Source organism: Orycteropus afer, unplaced genomic scaffold, assembly GCF_000298275.1.
Source record: "Orycteropus afer afer isolate SDZICR_OR568_19922 unplaced genomic scaffold, OryAfe1.0 scaffold00079, whole genome shotgun sequence".
Classification (NCBI taxonomy): domain Eukaryota; kingdom Metazoa; phylum Chordata; class Mammalia; order Tubulidentata; family Orycteropodidae; genus Orycteropus; species Orycteropus afer.
This window is the reverse complement of record NW_006921666.1, coordinates 3,839,106-3,858,443: the sequence shown is the minus strand read 5'-3', so window position 1 is coordinate 3,858,443 and position 19,338 is coordinate 3,839,106. Positions and strand designations below refer to the sequence as shown.

The 19,338-nt window shown below is 39.6% G+C and overlaps 1 protein-coding gene across 1 annotated transcript in view; it reads right to left on the bottom strand.

The window, feature by feature from the left end:
* Positions 1-19,338, bottom strand: part of SPTLC2 (serine palmitoyltransferase long chain base subunit 2) — a 139,958-nt gene that overhangs the window by 50,090 nt on the left and 70,530 nt on the right. Inside the window, exons 5-7 of the mRNA XM_007941331.2 lie at positions 16,013-16,137; positions 1,808-1,901; positions 284-389 (exon numbers count right to left, since the gene is read on the bottom strand). Coding sequence (XP_007939522.1) covers positions 284-389; positions 1,808-1,901; positions 16,013-16,137 — 325 coding nt within the window. The remainder of the gene's footprint in view (positions 1-283; positions 390-1,807; positions 1,902-16,012; positions 16,138-19,338) is intronic.

Genomic DNA, 19,338 nt, shown 5'->3' with positions numbered 1-19,338 from the left:
TCAGTGGGCCAGGAGCTGGAGGCAGAGCTGAAGCCACAGGTTAAGGGGCTTTTACCCAGCCCCTAGTGCCTGGCACTTTGAACTCAGACTTAAAGGCTCCAAACTATAAGAAAATAAATTCCTGTTTGTTCAAGCCATCCCATTAGTCAGAGCGGCATTAGGTAACCAAAACATACTCTCTCCTTAGTTTCAATAGGAGTCTAGAGTAGAGTTTCCTTCAGCTTAAAAATCTACGACTTCATGGGGTTAAGTCCCAAAGATAAAGAAAATAAAGCAGGATTACCTATATATTCCTTCTACAAGGATTAGAATTTTCTTCCAGGGCCTTCGCGTCCGGGGCTGCCCATAAACAATGGCGTCTTTCAGTAGCTTCTCTAGGCTCTGCATATCTGCAGCACACAAAAATGAATTTCAGCACAAACTATCTTCTTTCCTAAACTCATTCCAGAAATGCAGGTATATAGTTCTTAATCAGGAAATGCATCTCTGACAACAAAAGACATTAACATACTTTGACTTGGGCAGAAAAGAGGGTAAAAAGAGTAAGTTGCTGCCAGCTTGAACTGAAATCTCATCTCAAATACAACAAATGCACAAAACCATAGAAACTGCACCGATGTAGAGGCAGTTCGTTAGCAAGCTATGAAAATAACCAATGTTTCATGCTAATAGCCCTGCCAGTCAGGTAGCTTTTCTGTGTCTATACAATCAAGCTGTATCTCTAATCCTGGTGAGTCACTCAGAAATAAATTCATAAAGAAGACTGAGCAACAGTGTGAATAAACCAATGCAAATACATCTCCTTCCCAAAAAGCAAACATGGGCATAAATGATGAGGAAGAGCTACCAGCTCTGACAAATGCTGTTCACACTGTAAAAAGAAAATAGCAGGTTATACAACAATGTTGACTTAAAATACTATATACACCATTCTCATCATAAAACACTTTAGACAAGCTAAAGAAAGTAATTACCATCCATAATGCTTCCATCCAGAGGTACAGACCTAATATTATGGTGTGTACTTTTCTATACTTCTGTCTATACATAGGCACATTTTGGCAAAAAGATGCTATTAATCCTATTGTTTGGTAATCCTCTCTCCTGACATGTGAGTGCTTTAACTGTTATGGATTTTTGTTATAAATGGTTACTTTAATAATGCACAAAGATATTTCCATTTAGGAAGAAAAAGATTTGGCTCAGTGCCACCTGTCCCTGTGCTTTGTGGAATCGGTTCACATTTACATTCCAGTGTCTATCCGTTGTACTGGAACTAGTGGGTTATCTACCTATAAGTCTCTTCAGGAGTCAAAAACCTTTGTAATCAGAGATTTTGCTTTATTCATCTCCATACTCCCAGTGTTATGGCAAGACACACTAAGTTTTCTAGTAAATGTATATTGAACGAGTACTTCTAAACAAGGAAGAGGGATGAAAAAATTGAACTATCAAATAAAAGGAATACATTATATTTTATATCAAAAGGCTTCCTTCAGTTTCTACTTTTGTTCCAAGGAAGAAGAGAATCACTCTTAAAAATCTGGACCAGAAGGACATTTTAACTATCACTACTTTAGCTTTGTATTTTCTATTGTAATATTACCACCTCCACCCACCAGCCACTCCTCGGAAGGAAGGCTGGGCAATCCTACTTCTGTAGTGATACCGCCTCAGAAACCCAAGGAGGGGTCGCTATGAGTCGGGGTCGACTTGACGGCACATAACAACAACACAACAACCACTGAGACCATTGACCAAAGAATGTTAGTGCTATGGCTGAAAGTGAACTTCACAACAAACTCACTGTTATGTTTGAAGATTCGAATGGTTGCTCCTGACAGTCTTGCTCCTAGAACGAGTGATGCATGGTTCAGTTCATCACTCAGAATCAGGCAGCCCTGGCAAAACCACAGATAAAGTAAAGTAAGAAGCTGGAAGATAATGGTTTAGTTACACAAATTACAAAATGCTAAACCAAAAGACCCCAAACTCACTGCCGTTGAGTTGATTCTGACTCACAACAAGCCTATAGGGCGAGTAGAACTGTCTCCTAGGGTTTCCAAGATCTTTACAGAAGCAGAATGTATCACCTTTCTCCCATGGAGTGGCTGGTGAGTTCAAACTGCTGACCTTCTGGTTAGCAGTTGAGTGCTTTAACCACCAGACTCCTACAAAATGCTAAAATTGCCAATAATTATATCCTATTAAGGAAGTCTTGCACAACAGTAAAATCATCAATTTTAAGAAGGAAAAAAGGGGGGGTGGTGGTGGTGGTAGTACATGAGACTGTTAACCAGGAAGTCAGGGGTTCAAACCCATGAGGAGGAAGATGAGGCAATCTACTTTTGTAAAGATTGACAGCCTTGGAAACCCAATGGGGGTCTCTATGAGTTGGAATCAACTCGATGGCAGTGAGTTTTTAGTTTTTTGGGTTTTTTTTGGTACATGCCTTTTATTTTCATTTCCTCAGTCCTGTGAATGATGCAAATATTCAGATACAAAGTAACAGATTCTTCTTGTTGTTGTTATGTGCCGAGTGGGACCGACTCATAGCGACCTCTCCTTGGGTTTCCAAGGCAGTATCACTACGGAAGTAGATTGCCCCATCTTCCTTCCAAGGAGTGATTCTTACTTGTATCTAAAATCTGATATATCAGATTTGTTTTTATAAGGGTCTGGGTTTGTTTGATTTCAGGAGTTCCACATGAATTTTGGTAGGATGGATGGCTTTATATGTGGGAAAAAGGCTTCCAGGGGATGGGGGAGAGAGAGTAATGCTTGTGCGAATGGTACGTTCTTCCTCTCACTCCCAACCTTTTGTAATGTCCAGAGATGACTCTACTTATGGTGTAAGTCTGTGTATTACCCTTAAATTTCTTCACAAGCTTTGCTGTTGTTGCCGTTGTTAGTTGTCATCAAGTCAGCTCCGCCTCATGGTGACCTCATGTGTGCAGAGGAGAATGGCTGCATTCGATTTTCAAGGCTGTGACCTTTCAAGAGCAGATTGACAGGCCTGTCTTCCCAGGCACCTCTGGGTGGGTTTGAACCACCAACCTTTCAACTGATAGTCTAGCACTTTACTCTGTGCCATCCAGAGATGCATTAACAACGTTTACTGTACATGGACACATGGGCTTCTGCTAAGGCAACAAGAAAAGTCTGAAGCACCTTAAATCTTTCTCCCAGTTCTTACTCTTCCATCTCTCATGAGGCTCTTCAAAATTCTTAGAGAAAAAGTTTTTTCTCTTTCAAGAAAATGGCAGCCACTCCTCTGAAGGAAGATGAGGCAATCTACTTCCATAGTGATACTGCCTTGGAAATCCAAGGAGGGGTCACTATGAGTCGGGTCTGACTCAACAGCACATAACAACAAGAATAACATACTAAGGCTTATTATTACTATGCCTGGAAGTAACTTAATGTAAGGAATTTATGGGCACATCAAAGGTAGTTCAGTGCTGCCTGGCTCTCACACAGCCTTTTGGTGAAGGAAAGTGAAGAGTCTCATCCCTCACTAAGAGTTGCCATTGCATCCAACTTTCCCATACACCACAAGGACTCATTTCCATCACAATGTAAGTAATGCCGATGCACAAAAACTCCAGAGCACAAAGTCTTGGCGGAATGGTGTCTCATAACTTACTGGGACAAACTTGCACAAGATCTGAGGAGTGGGACCACCTTTTAGCCAGTAATGCAACAGCACATAAGTTACCACTTGTGGGATCAAGACATTTCTGAAATAAACTACACTCTGTAATTTTACTAAATTGCTTCATTTCCACATTTTCCTCCCCTAAGATGTTCTGCTTTTTTCTTATCATCTTTCTGCTCCTCTTTCCACAAAAGGTTACAACCTGGTATGTTAACCAAGTTTTAACACACAGGAAACATGGCATGTGCAATAAGGGAACTCATTGTACAAGAGATCCTTCTGAAATGCTTCACCAGCAAACCACGGTCAGCGAGGCCCCCAGTCAGTCTCTAGATGCTCGTGAAGTCAGGGTATCTCTCAGTGCTTTGTGTGTAGGTCAAGGGTCCTTAATTTTATTTGATAACTATTGTAGCCCCTTTTCTAAAAAAAATGCAGCATACAAACAGCTTTAAGGGGTAGACCAACTGAATAAAGTCCATGTAAAAGTCAGAAGAGTAAAAATATGGTGCTTATATGAATGGCTAGTAAAAATAAACTGGTATAACCTTTACTAAGGGCAATTGATGGCACATAACAACAACAACAAGGGCAATATGGCAAAACCATTCAGATATTTTAGCTCAAAAGTTTTATATATAGTAATTTATCTTACAGATATAGTGACACAATGTAGAAACTGACACATGTTCAAAGTTGTTCAGTGCAGCATCATATATGCAATAGGAATGTATATAGATCACCATACCATTTAGGTAAATCTTATATGTACACAGATACCTCAGGGGTGAAATCTCGAGGAACTGGTAACACTTGTTACCTCTGAAAAGGGGAACCAGGTGGCTAGAATCATTAGGGATAAGGAAGGAGGAGGAAGACTTTCACTATATAATCGCCTGTGCCTGATTAAAAAAAAAATTTTTTTTTCCTAATTCTGGTTTACATGACAAATTTACACAGTTTTCTCTTTTAAAAGGTTGGTCAACTTCTTGTTGCCAATATTCTCAAAATCTACTCATATTTCTATCAATAAACACTCTGTGTATTTTTGGACAAGGCGTTCTGGTGTTAGTGCCTAAGGCATTTGACTACTAACTAGAAGGTTGGCAGTTCAAACCCACCAGCCACTCCACGGAAAGAAGACTAGGCAATCTATTTCCATAAAGATTTACTGCCTTGGAAACCCAAAGGGGGTCACTATGAGTCAGAATCAACTCCATGGCAATGAGTTTTTGTTTGTTTGTTTGTTTTGTTTTAAATTTCTGGATGCTCTATCACTCTTACTATGAAGCTCTGGTGGCATAGTGGGTAAGGTTGCTAACCAGAAAGCTGGCGATTCAAACCCACCAGCTGCTCCATGGGAGGAAGATGAGGCAATCTACTTCTGTAAAGGTTTACAGCCTTGGAAACCCAACTGGGATCGCTATGAGTTGGAATTGACTCAATGGCAACAGGTTTGGTTTTTGGCTTTTTATTACCTTTACTGACTGGCTTCATTGCGATCCATTACTTTCAAGATGTCTAAACTGAGTAACTGGAATCCATAAACATACATTTCAAACTCTTGTGGAACTCTTTGAGATGAGTGCTCCTCTCAGCCACAAGCACTTGATTTCAAACTATGATGACTTGATCAAAGTATGACAAAGTGTGGAAACTCTTTTTCCCTAATTTGTTAATGGAATATAAGAGTTTACTTGGTGGGGGGGAGAGACCTACTCAAATTCATTTAAAAACAAGATACCACAGGAACTATCCTGAAGGAGTGCCCACTGGCCAAAGAAAACTTATGTATAAAACAGAAAGATCACTGCAATACACTGAAACACATCAAACACATAAAAACCCATGAGTATATAATAAAACCCATAGGAGTATACAATAATACTCAAAACAAACTCACACTCATTGGTCATATGTGGAGGTTGCTAGAGCATTAATTCATTCTGAAAATTGAGAAACAAAAGGAAATGATCAAGCATCTATCCATCTTTCTGGTTCAAATCTGATTTCAGGATTACCAAACAGTTGATGAGAAAAAGATCTTTTTGGAAGAACTCTAGCTAAGAAACGCAGAAGGAATGCTGAATGAGCAGATCACTGTTTTGCAGGGAAACTTTATCAATGACTGCAAAAATCAGTAAGTGAAGGACTGATAGGGAACTTCATAATGAGCTGATCAGAGTGATGCCACTGATCATTGTTAATATCACAAAAGGAAAGAAAAGAAGACATCAAGTTGTCATTGTAATATAACAGAAAGTACACAGTACCACCTATGAACATTCTTGGCAAAAAACTAAACTTGAATCTTATTAAGAAGTCTCTAGATCTAACTGCCACACTATAGGAAATACTGAGGGTAGCAGAACATGGTAAATGCTACCACAAGGATGCAATATGCTGAAACCAAAAAGAATTCCTTCAAAACAAATAACCAGTTGTGCAACATGTTTGGCACAAATTTAAACAAAGAAACCAACTGGTACAGTTAAGAGACATAAGGGTCATATCAACTAAATGTAACATGTAGGCCTCTGTAGGAGACTTAATAAGAATAAACCAACTAGGGAGGAAGTGGAAAGAGAACTGTTACATTGCGGGGAATTGCAGTCAATGTCATGAGACAAAATGTGTATAAATTGCTATATGGAAAATGAATTTGCTCTGTAAACTTTCATCCAAATCACAATAAAAAAAATTTAAAAAAAGAATAAACCAACTACAAAAAGAAATATTTGAGATAACCAGGAAAAGTTCAACACAGATTGGGTATCACATGATATTAAACGATTAGGACTAATTTTGTTAAGTATGAGAATGGTACTGTGGTTACCTTAAAAAAAAAAAAGCCCTCAAAGTTCATCTGTGGTTCTCAGGGGTGGATGGAGGGGAAAAAGGGAGCCGTTGCTTAGGGGGCTGCTTTATACTAATGGTGGTGGAATAATCTGGAAACTGACAGTGGTGTCAGTTGTATAATATGATGAATGAAACCAGTGTCACTGAATTGTACATGTAAAAAATACTAAACTGGCAATTGTTTTGTTATATGTGTTTTTTTTTTTTTTTCATAAAAATTGCTTTTAAGAAGTCCCTACATAAAAAAGGACCTCTGTTCTCTTATAGGTAATAAAATGTTCAAAGACTTGGAGTTAGAAAACCAAAAGGGAAGAACACGCTTGGCATTTCTCAAGCTGAAAGAACTGAGGAAAAAATTTAAGCCTTGAGTTGCAATAGTGAAAGCTTCTATGGAAAATATATTGAATGATGCAGGAAACATCAAAGGAAGATGGAAGGACTACATAGTCACTATACCAAAAAGAACTGGTCAATGTTCATCCATTTCAGGGGGTGGCATATGATCAAGAACCAATGGTATTGAAGGAAGAAGTCGAAGCTGCACTGAAGGAATTGGTGAAGAACAAGGCTCCAGGAATTGATGGAATACCCACTGAGATGTTTCAATAAACAGATGCCCCACTGGAGGCACTCACTGGGTTATGCCAAGAGATTTGGAAGACAGCTACCTGGCCAACTGACTGGAAGAGATCCATATCCGTACCCATTCCAAAGAAACGTGATTCCACAGAATGTGGAAATTATCAAGTAATATCATTAATATCACGCACAAGTAAAATCTTACTGAAGATAATTCAAAAACAGTTGCAGCAGTATATGGACAGAGAACCTCCAGAAACACAAGGTGGATTCAGAAGAAAATGTGGAAGGAGGGATATCATAGTTGATGTCAGATGGATCTTGGCTGAAAGCAAAGAATACCAGAAAGATGTTTATCTTTGTTTTATTCACTATGCAAAAGCATTCGATTGTGTGGATCATAATAAATTATGGATAAAATTGAGAAGAATGGGAATTCCAGAACATTTAATTATGTTCATGAGGAACATGTATATAGACTAAGAAGCAGTCACTCAAACAGAAGAATAGGATACTGCATGGTTTAAAATCAGGAAAGATGTGTGTCAGGAATGTATCCTTTTACCATACTTATTCAATCTGTATGCTGAGCAAACAATCTGAGAAGCTGTTCTATATGAAGAACATGGCATCAAGTTTGGAGGAAGACTCATTAACAGCCTGAGATATGCAGATGACACAACCTTGCTTGCTGATAGTCAAGATGGCATACAGCATTTACTGATGAAGAACAAAGACTCAGGAAGAAAACTAATAGAAAGATTTAGCATAGTGGGAAGATACAAGATCAACATACAAAAATCAGTTGGATTCCTCTACACCAGCAAAGTAGTGGTTGACAGTACTTCTGTAAAGATTTACAGCCTTGGAAAAGGAAATAAGGAAATCAATACAATTTACAATAGCTACCAGAGCTCCACCAAAAAGTAAAATACCTGGGAATAAATCTTACCAGGGACACAAAAGACCTATACAAAGAAAACTACAAAACACTAATTCAAGAAACCATAAGAGATCTACATAAATGGAAGCACACACTATGCTCATGGATAGGAAGACTGAACATTGCGAAAACCCAAAGCAAGCCAAACATTCAACGCTATTCCAATCTAGATCCCATGAACATTCTTTAAGGATACAGAAAAACCAATCACTAATTTTGTATGAGGGAATTCTGGTGGCATAGTGCCTAAGGCACTTGACTGCTAACCAGAAGGCTGGCGGTTCAAACCTACCAGCCACTCCTCGGAAGGAAGGTTGGGCAATCTACTTCCGTAGTGATACTGCCTCAGCAACCCAAGGAGGGGTCACTATGAGTCAGGTCTGACTCGACAACAACAATTTTATATGGAAAGGAAAGAGACCTCAGAAAAGCAAAGCACTATCGAGGAAGAAGAACAAAGTAAGAGGTCTCACACTTCTGGATCTCAAAACCTACCATACAAGCACAGTAGTAAAAGCAGCCTGGTATTGGTACAATAACACATAGACCAGTGGAACAGAATTGAGAACCCAGAAACAGATCCATTAACCTATGGTCAGCTGATCTTTGACAAAGGGCTGAATCCATTAAATGGGGAAGAGATACTCTTTCACAAATGGTGCTGCCAAAACTGGTTATCCATTTGCAGAAAAATGAAACAAGATCCATCCCTCACACCATACATAAAAACTAACTCCAGATGGATCAAAGACTTAAATGTGAAACCTAACACTATAAAGTTCATCAAAGAAAAAATAGGGGCAAACTTAGGGGCCTTTATGGCATAATAGACTATCAAGCATAACCCAAAATGCACAAACAGCAGAAGATAAATTATAATTGAGATAAACTAAATTTAAATTTTTATGTGCTTCCAAAAACTTCTCCAAAAGAATAAAAAGAGAATCTACAGATTGGGAAAAAAATATTCAGTAATGCCATATCTGACAAGGGACTCATCTCTAAAATTTATAGAAAACTCCAATACTTCAACACCAAAAAGACAAACAATCCAATTTAAAAATGGGCAGAAGACATAACAGACACTTCACCAAATAAGATATTCAGGTGGCCAACAAACTCATGGAGAAATGTTTGTGATCATTAGCCATTGTTGTTGTCGTTAGGTGCCACTGAGTTGGCTCTAACTCACAGTGACCCCATGTACAACGGAACGAAATGCTGCCTGGTCCTGTGCCAGGCTCACAATCTTTGCTATACCTGAGCCCATTGTTGTAGTCACTGTGTCAATCCATCTCATTGAGGACCTTCCCCCTTTTCACTGACCCTCCACCTTACCACCCACCAGCCACTCCTTGGAAGGAAAGTTGGGCAATCTACTTCCGTAGTGATACTGCCTCAGAAACCCAAGGTGGGGTCGCAGTGAGTCAGATCTGACTCAGCAGCAGTTGTCGTCAACATCCTACTCTGGTGAGTAGCAACTAGGGTCTTAAAAGCTTGCAAGAGGCCATCTAGATCCAATAGTGGGTCTCTCCTCATCAAGAACAAAGAAGAATGGAAAAAAAAACAAAGATACATGGAAATAATTAGTCCAAGGGACTAGGAGACTATGCAATCCTCAGCCTATATGACCTTGAGAACTGAAAAACTAGATGGTGCCTGGCTACTACTGTCAACCACTCGGAAAGGCATCAGTGCAGGAGATCACGGAGAGCACGGGAGAAATATATGGAACAAAACTGATCTGATAGAGCCTGGCGAGACCCCCAAGACTATGTCACTCCCATGGCTTCCAGCCAAACAACTGATAGGCATATGGGGTGAACACTTACACCAGGTTGATAAACTCTAAGAGTGTTCAATAGTGGCAGAACAGAAGGGCAGTGTTTGCACAGGGAGACAACTAGGGGTGGGGGTGGGGGGCAGGAATGCATAGGAAAGAAGGACACAGGGAGGAGTGGGAAAAGACCTGTTACACTGTGCGCAGTTGCAGTCAATGTCATGAAACAAAATGTGTATGAACTGCTGTATGGAAAATGAATTTGCTCTCTAAACTTTCACCCAAATCACAAACAAAATAGAAGACAATGACCTTAGTATGGATTACACCTCAACATAAAGAAAACAAAACTCCTCATAACTTGACCAATAAGCAACAATATGATAAATGGAGAAAAGACTGAAAGTGTCAGGGATTTCATTTTACTTGAATCCACAATCAACACTCATGGTAGCTGTAGTCAAGAAATCAGATAATGTACTATACTGGGAAAATCTGCTACAAAAACCTCTTTAAAGTGTTACAGAGCAAAGATAGCACTTTTAAGACCAAGGTGGGCCTGACCCAAACTGTGGTATTTTCAGTAGCCTCATATACATGTGGATGCAGGACAATAAATCAGGAAGACCGGAGAAGAATTAGTATATGTGAATTGTGCTGTTGGCAAAAAATACTGAAAATACCATGGACTGCCAGAAGAAAAAACAAACGTGTCTGTGAAGAAGTCCAGAATGCTCCTTAGAAGTGAGAATGATCAGATTTCGTCTCACTTACTTCGGTCATGTTGTTAGAAGGGACCATTCCCTGGAGAAGGATATCATGCTTAGTAAAATAGGGGGTCAGAGAAAACGTGCAAGACCCTCAACAAGATGGACTGACACAGTGGCTGCAATGATGAGCTCGAGCACAGCAAAGATTATGAGGATGGTGCAGTGCAGAAATGGACAATGTTTTGTTCTGTTGTACACAGGTTTGCTATGAGTCAAAACCAACTCAACAGCACCTAACAACACAATAATATTTCAACTAGAATGTCTGATTTAGAAGATATATCATTAGGATAGCATCTCCTATGTCTGTATATAAAAAATCTAATTCTCAATAATCGCTTGCTAGTTTGTGCATGTACACAAAGAAGCAAAATGAGATTATTTAAACCTTTAAGTGTGAAAAATTCTAAGACATTTCAAATAGAAACCTCAGGTTTACACTGCCAAAATGCAGGATAGCAATGTATTACAATCAGTCCGAAGTCAAAGAATCACACATTTCTGTCTTTCATGGTATTTGTCCATTTTATCTAAGTTGTTGCATTTATTGCCATAACCCACTTCCGGTAAGTCAATTCCGACCCACAGCGACCCCCATTGGGTTTCCAAGGCAGTTAAATCTTTATGGAAGTAGATTACCCCATCTTCCTCCTACGGAGCGGATGATGGGTTTGAATCACCAATCTTCTTCTTTGCTGTCAAATGCCTTAGGCACTGTGCTACCAGAGCTCCTTTATTGGCATAAAGCTGTTCATAATATTCCCTTCTTCTCTTTTTATGGTTTGTGTCTTCTTTCTTTGTTATCCTAACTACTGTGGCTATAGATTTGTTAATTAATCCATTTTCTGAAAGAACCACTTTAGTTATACTATTTTTCCTCTATTGTTATTTTTTAATTCATTGATTTCTGCTTTTATCTTTAGTATACCCTTTCGTTTGGTTGGTTTGCATTTAATTTGTTCTTCTTTTTCTAATTTCTTAATGTGGAACCTTAGAGGGTTGATTTGAAACTTTTCTTCTTTCTTAATCTGATCATTTAATGTTATAAATTTCCCTTTGAGCACAGCTCTGTAGTGCAGTGAATTGCCTAACGTGGCCCATCTAGCTATGGTCTTTGTAATTCCCACCAAATGACTTGGTGGTACTATGCAAATGTGAAGGGCTTATGGCCCACCAGGGGCACTGCATAGCTTAGTAATTATATAAATAAGGTACACAGCATACTTGTGGGGGCAGGACCATGCAAATATGATGTATGGTCAGTTTTGTCATCCTGCTAGGCTTAAAATGAGTCATCTTAGAGGTGGGAAAGGAGGACCTGACTACCACAAAGAAGAAGAGACGGGAATGTGGTACATCCTCTGAACCTGGGGTCCTTCCTCTGGCAACTTCTTTGACCCTTCTTCTTTGAGAGCTGTAACACTGGAAAGAAGGTGAGAGACAGAGAAGTGGCAGCAACAGAAATAGGAGATTGGCAGGAGACAGTGCGATGTACTTGCTGGCAGAGTAGGGTGCCTCTGGGCACCTGATGAAGCTGACCCATACAGCCAGAGCTGAGCACCTTTGGGCCAGGCCTGCTGGTGAAGGGGGGTGCATCCAGGAACTTTTGACAGAATGAAAAGAGCTCTGCAACACTTGCCTGAGCAGCGCAGAGGCCAGGCCGAGGGACGGCAGGGCCAAGGCACAGAGACAGACCTGCCTGTGGGCATGGCTGAGAAGAGGCTCCCTTGATTCTGATCCTGAATTGTAACTTGTTACTTCCCTGATAAACCCCATTATCATGAATAGGTTCTGTGTGTCCACTGCAATGAATTATCAAACCCAGCAGAGAAGCAGAGTACCTTGGTAGGGATGGTTGTTGTCAGAATTGGTAAAAAGGTTGGAGGATGGAAGCGTGTCTGACCTCCGCCTTATAGGAATCAGCCTTGGGTTGTTCATCTTGATCCTTCTCCCCCCTTGTGAAGTTAGAGGAAGTCAGATGCCGCCACCCCCATGCCATTTTTATAAGCATCATCCCACAAATTTTGATATATTGCATTTCCATTTAGTTCAAAATGTTCCCTGTTTTCCTCTTTCACCACCTGTGGATTATTTAGAAGTGTATTTGATTTTCCAATATTCAGGGATTTTCCAGATGGCTTTATATTATTATTTTCTAATTTAATTCCACTGTGATCAAAGAAAATCATTTGCATAATTTCAATTATTTAAAATTTGTTTAACAGCCCAGAATGGGTTTATCTTAATGAATGTTTTGCTATTAAAGACTGAAGTGCTTCATAAATGTCAATAAAGTCAAGTTGATTGATAGTGTTTTTCAAGTATTCTAGCTCCTTACTGATTTTCTGTCTACTTTTTATTAATTATTGAGATAAAGGGGTGTTGGAATCTCCAATTATTATTTTGGATTTGTCTATTCTGTTTCATCAGTTTTTGCTTTATGTACTTTCAAGCTCTATTTTAGCTGCTATACATTTTAAATTGTTTTGTCCTTTTGGTAAATTAAAGGAGCTCTGGTGGTGTAGTGAAGGCATTTGGCTGCTAACCAAAAGGTTGGTGGTTTGAACACACCAGCTGCTCTATGGAAGAAAGAGGAGGTGATCTGTTTCCATAAAGATTTATAGCTCTGGAAACCCAATCGGGTTGCTATGAGTCAGAAGCGACTTAATGGCAGTGAGTTTGGTTTTTGGTTTTGAAAAATCAACCCATTTATCATTATGAAATGTCCCTCTTCTGTCTCCAAAAATATTCCTTGATCTAAAATCTGTTAACCATTCCAGCTTTCTTTTGATTAGTGTTAGCATTACATCTTTTTCATCCTTTAACTGTTATCTGTGTATTTCCTTTTAAAAGTAGGTTTCTTACAGTTTTTAAAAATCCAATCTAACAATCTCTGCCTTGTAATTAGAATATATAAACCATTTATATTTAATGAGATACCAATATGTTGTTGCTGCTGTTAGATGCCATATCAGTTGATGCTGACTCACGGTGACCTTATATACAACAGAACAAACAGTGCCTGGTCAGGCATCACTCTTGTGAATATTGCCATGTCTGAGACCATCACTGTGGCTACTGTGCCAATCCATTTCACTGAGGGTCCTAATACCTTGCTGGCCCTCTACTTCATCAATATTATGTGCTCCTCTAGCAATTCATCCCTCCTGATGACATGTCCAAAGCAAGCAAGCTGGACAATGTTCTACTGTGATGCATGAGATATTGGCTGGCTGATTTTTGGAACTGCCATGCCATTCTTCCTAGACTGTCTTAGTCTGAAAGCTTTGCTAAAACCTGTCCACAATGGCTGGCCCTACAGATATTTGAAACACTAGTGGCATAGCTTCCAGAATCACAGCAACAGCAAGTCACTACAGTATGACAAACTGACAGGTAAGTGGTGAGATATTAATATACCAAAACGAAGCCCACTGTCACTGAGTTGATTCTAACTCCCAGCAACCCTACAGGACAGAATGCATTGCTCCCATAGGGTTTCCAAGGCTGTAAACCTTTACGGAAGCAGGATCCACAGCGTCCTCCTGTGAAGAGGCTGGGGGGTTCACACTGCTAGCTTTTTGGTTAGCAGCTGAGGGCTTTAACCACTGTGCCATCAGGGCTCCTAGATATCGATATACTTGGTTTAAATATTCTAGCTTGCTAATTTTTTCTATTTATCACATCTGTTTTCCTGAAAACTGTACATTTGTATAAGTGAAAAGGATTTTAAAGTTAATCCAATTCAACTACCTCATTTTACAAATAAGGAAACTGAGGTTCAGAAAGTTTCTGTGACATTCTCTAAAGTTTATGTGATAGTTAAGTTTGACCATATAACCAACCAATCAAACAAAAACACAAGCCTCCTGACTCATTAATCCAATGCTTTTTCAATATATCTTGATAGTTTAATTTCCCAGATATCAATGCTACAATGAGATAAATAACCTCAAGGACCTTTTAAAGAACTGATAATGCCAATCCTATAAAATGTAATTTTTTTTCCACCAAAGAGGACATTCAAAGTGGCCAATGTGTGAAAAGATGCTCGTGATTATTAGCAATTAGAGAGACGCAAATCAAAACTACAGGGAGATACCAGCTCACCTCTAGTCTGTTTTAGTCCATCTTAGTGTCAAAAATGGCACTGATTGGGGGGGGGGGGACCAGCAACAAAACGAATGGTGGACCAGTTTTGGGGAGACTAAAACCTGTTCCACTGCTGGTGGGACTGTAAATTGGTTCAATCACTACAAAAAATGGTATGGTGCTTCCTCAAAAAGATAGAAATAGAAATACCCTATGATCCAGCACTCCCACTCCTAGGTATATACCCTGGAGAACTGTAACTACTGACGTGAACAGACATATGCACACCTGTGTTCACTGCAACATTATTCACAATAGCAAAAAGATGGAAACAACCTAAGAGATGAATGAATAAGCAAACTGTGGTACATACACACAGCGGAATAAAGAATGAGTTTTCAAAATATATAATAACAACATGGATGAATCTGGAGAACATTACGCCTCACAGCAATACGCAAGCCACCACAGCATGACAAACTGACAGACACATGGTGGATACACACTATTTGCCTAGATAAGGAGCTCTGGTGGTACAGTGCCTGATGCATCTGACTGCTAACCAAAAGGTTACCATTCAAATCCACAAAAGGACGATGGGGCAATCTACTTTCATAAAGATTTACTGCTGCAGAAACCCAATGGAGATTGCTATGAGTCAGAATCGACGTGGTAGGTATTTGACTATATATTTATATCTCTGAGCAATATACATTGCAATGAACACAAGAAAGTACTAGAATACCTATGTATCTTCATATTTTTCTACTTAAGAAAAAACACTTGTTAAATAATTTTCCAAACTAAACATCCTTTCTTCCATCATTTTAGCATTTTCGCAAGTTATCAGAGTCACTTCAAAACTCTGTATGAAATGAAAAAGGCAAGAGCATCTAATAGAAGAGGGAAGAAACATGGGTCTAGCAAGAAAGCTCCAACTGACATACGTCTGCATGGAATATACTTGTCCAGAGATTTCTGAAAGAAATATACCTGGGTAACTAAGTTTAAAAGGAGCCCTGGTAGGGCAGTGGTTGAGCACCCATCTGCTGAGAGGTTGATGGCTCAAAGCCACCAGCTGCTCTACTGAAGAAAGACACAGCAGTCTACTTCTGTAAAGATTACAGCCTTGAAAGTGCTACGGGGCAATTCTACTCTATCCTATAGGGTCACTACTAGGGGTTTGAGGACAGCAGGCTTTTTGGGTTGTTTTGGTTTAAACAAAGTTCAGTTAGTCTCAAGTTTACAATAGTTTATGCCTTCCTCTGAATGTGTTTCAAAACAAAATAAGATATGCACAAGGGAGTTTTCATAAATGACAGATTAAGTCTTACTTTGCCAACAAGAGCAGGAATGTTCATTGAATTGGTTGCAAATCCCATGCCATATGTCATAGCAGCTTCTACTCCCAAGAAACTTGCCACAAGCTTCTCTAGCTCTTCATGCTTGTCCAGGTTTCCTGTGTGAAGAAGTTAACAAAATTAACACCACAAATACCAAATATAAGAATTACTCATCACTTTATAAAGAAATTATAATCTACATGTTATGACCTTTATGGACTAAGGACCAGGAAGGACCGGGTATTATGAAGAGGGAGGGTCACAAAGAATGTAATAGTTCAGATTTAAATTCAGATTCAGCACCGATGGTAGAATTTTTGCAAAAATGGTCATCAACAATTTCTCCCATGGCTGTTTGCTTTGACTTGACTGCTGTCAGGTGGTGGTATCCACTGCCTGTCCCACAAATCTGGGCTGGCTTTGTGACATGCTCCGACCCACAAGATGAAGCATCAGTGATGCTGTCTGTACCAGTTCTCAATCTAGGCCCTGAGAGGCCTGGCAACACCTGCTTTCATCCTTTTGATGTCAGCTGCTATGCAAAGCAGTGTAACTAGTCTCTTGGGGAAAAAAAACCCTACACACAGAGAGGGTCTCTGGAGGAGAGAGAGATGTCCAGTTAACCTAACAACCATTCCTGCCGCCATGTGACAGAAGCCATCTTGAATCCTCCATTCTCAGCCATACCACTCCAGCAAACACCATATGGAGCTGAGATGAACATTACATCCTTCACAACTTACAAAATCATGAGCAAATAAAGGTCTGTTCTTGTTTTAACCCACAAGGTTTTATTATACAGCAAAAGACAGGCCTAATAGCACCTTCCCCCACTATGATCTGACTGGTAAGTTTGTATCATGTTTTTACATTGGCACTCAAATCCTTACGGAATGAATGACACTGATCAATGAAAATGGCAAAATGAAGAGAGGAAAGATGCTTAGATAAAAGAACTGCTGAACTTGGATGCTATTTGTCCTTAAGGCTTAAGCCAAGTCACTGAAATTCTCTGGGTCACTGTTTCATTTTTTTTTTTTTAATCTGCTAAATACTACTAATAGGAGCTCTGGTAGCATAGTGGCAAAGACACTTGCCTGCTAACCAGACAGCTGGTGGTTCAAACCCACCAGCGACTCCTCGGAAGGAAGGTTGGGCAATCCTACTTCCGTAGTGATACTGCCTCGGAAACCCAAGGAGGGGTCGCTATGAGTCGGGGCTGACTCGACGGCACATAACAACAACAACAACAAATACTACTAATAGTATTTATGCTATCTACCTCATGATTTGTGAGGATCAAAAGAGATAATAAATACAAACACTACATAAAGTGCCATAAAGATGTAAGGGATGACCTCTGTATGTTGTAACAATGTTCCCTTAACCACATCATTGGTCTAATGGCCTTGTGATTTCTGAAGTGTCAATGCTAGAGACTTTCAGTTTTAAAGACAGGGAGTTAAAATGTTCTAGTTGTACTTCCCAGTTGAATTAAAAATCATCACAAAACTAGAAGAACAAGAAATAAAAAAAACTCCATTTCTGATTAATTAGTAGATACCTGTAAACCCAACACAATTAATGAAATGGAAAATATCAATAAAAATAGGAAACAGATGATCTCCTCTGAACTCACAGAAGACGACTGAAGAACAAGCTCTCCCAGTATAAGGGAGTATATTTTTTTTTTAAAAAAAGAGGAAGAGATGGGATGCAGGAAATAAAGAATCCAAAACAGAGGAGGGAAAGAAAATTCGCAAGCTGAAACTCAGACCTCACCCCCACAAAAAAAAAAAAAGTGCTAGAATTCAGCTACAGAGCAGTCCTAGTGGGCAAATTAAAGCAGAAGGCAGGATGGAATTACATTAAAGAAATACAATAACAGTACCCAGCAGACAACATTTAAAAAGATTTCAAGATTCCTTCTTCTAGAAGATGCCTAATGGATGGTAGCCAAGAGTTAAAGAAGGGGCAAAGACCCAGCCTAAGCTCCTCTACAGCATTAAATTTGTGAGTGATCAAAAGAATAAAAACCTCCACCTTGTACCTTGCAAAGTATATTCAAATTTTTAAAAGCTTTTGACTATTTAGATTTAGAACTTGCATACCACACACGTACATTAAAAATTAAGCCAAAATTAAAACTTACTTTTAATCTTTAAAAATAAATATAACCTAGGACATTGTGGTAAAATGGTGGAATAGGGAGACAAGCTACACAGACCCCCTTCAACAAAGAAAAGGGAAACCAATTGACAAGAGATACTGAAGATAATCCTGGAGCCCTGAGCTTTGAAAGGAAGTATATAGAAGTGGATTAGGCATCAACTACTGGAAAAACCTGAATGAAAACAGGACCTAAGAATAGGCTCCATTTGCCAAGGCTGACAGGGACATACATGAGGCAGACAACAGGAAAGGAAAAAGGTGGTAAGTGTATAAGTGCTGCCAACTAGTGAGGAGAGGAACATAACACAGTACCCTGCCTGCGTAAGTAACATACAAACAAAAGAAAGAAAATGAAAATTGCATACAAGTCACTCCCACATGCAATCACCATTAAATATAAACACAAAAACATCACAATGCCTTGGAGACAACAGAGCATCACTGTCCACACAAAGAAGAAAGACAAAGCAGAAGAAACAAGGGACCAGGATACAGACCCAAAATACATCCCTGAGGAAGATGCAGCATTGGAAATCCCTGATAAGGATTCCACAAGGCTTAAAATGAACCATCCCAGGGGCAGAAAGGGGGATCTCACTGCCATCAAGACAGAAGAAGCATGAGTAGAGTGCATCCTTGGACCCAAGATCCCTACACTGGACCTCCTTGGCTGTGAGATGGCAGAGAGATGGAGGTAGAGAGGCAATAGAACCAAGAAACCAGCATGGGATGGAATACCGGGCTTGCCAGCTCATTGAGAGAGAAAGCTCCTCCTTTAGGCAGTAGGCAGCTGTCAGCTACAAGAGCTAAAAAGAGCTTTGTAACAGTTGGCCTGAGGATGAGGACCAAAGAGAAGCATGTCTCAGGGTATGTTTGTGGGGTGGCTGTCCTAACTGCAGAACTGTATCCTGAGCATCCCAGAACCTAATAAACCCCATAATCATTGAAAAAATAGAGTAATCGGGAGCGGGGCAAGATGGCGGACTAGGCAGAAGGATTGCACAGACCCTCTTCAACAAAGAAAAGGGAAACCAATAAATACAGACACAGAAGATAATCTTGGATCCCTGAGCCTTGAAGGAAAGGATGCAGATTTGGACTAAACCACAACTAGCAGAAGAATTTGCGTGAAAATACCAAAAAAA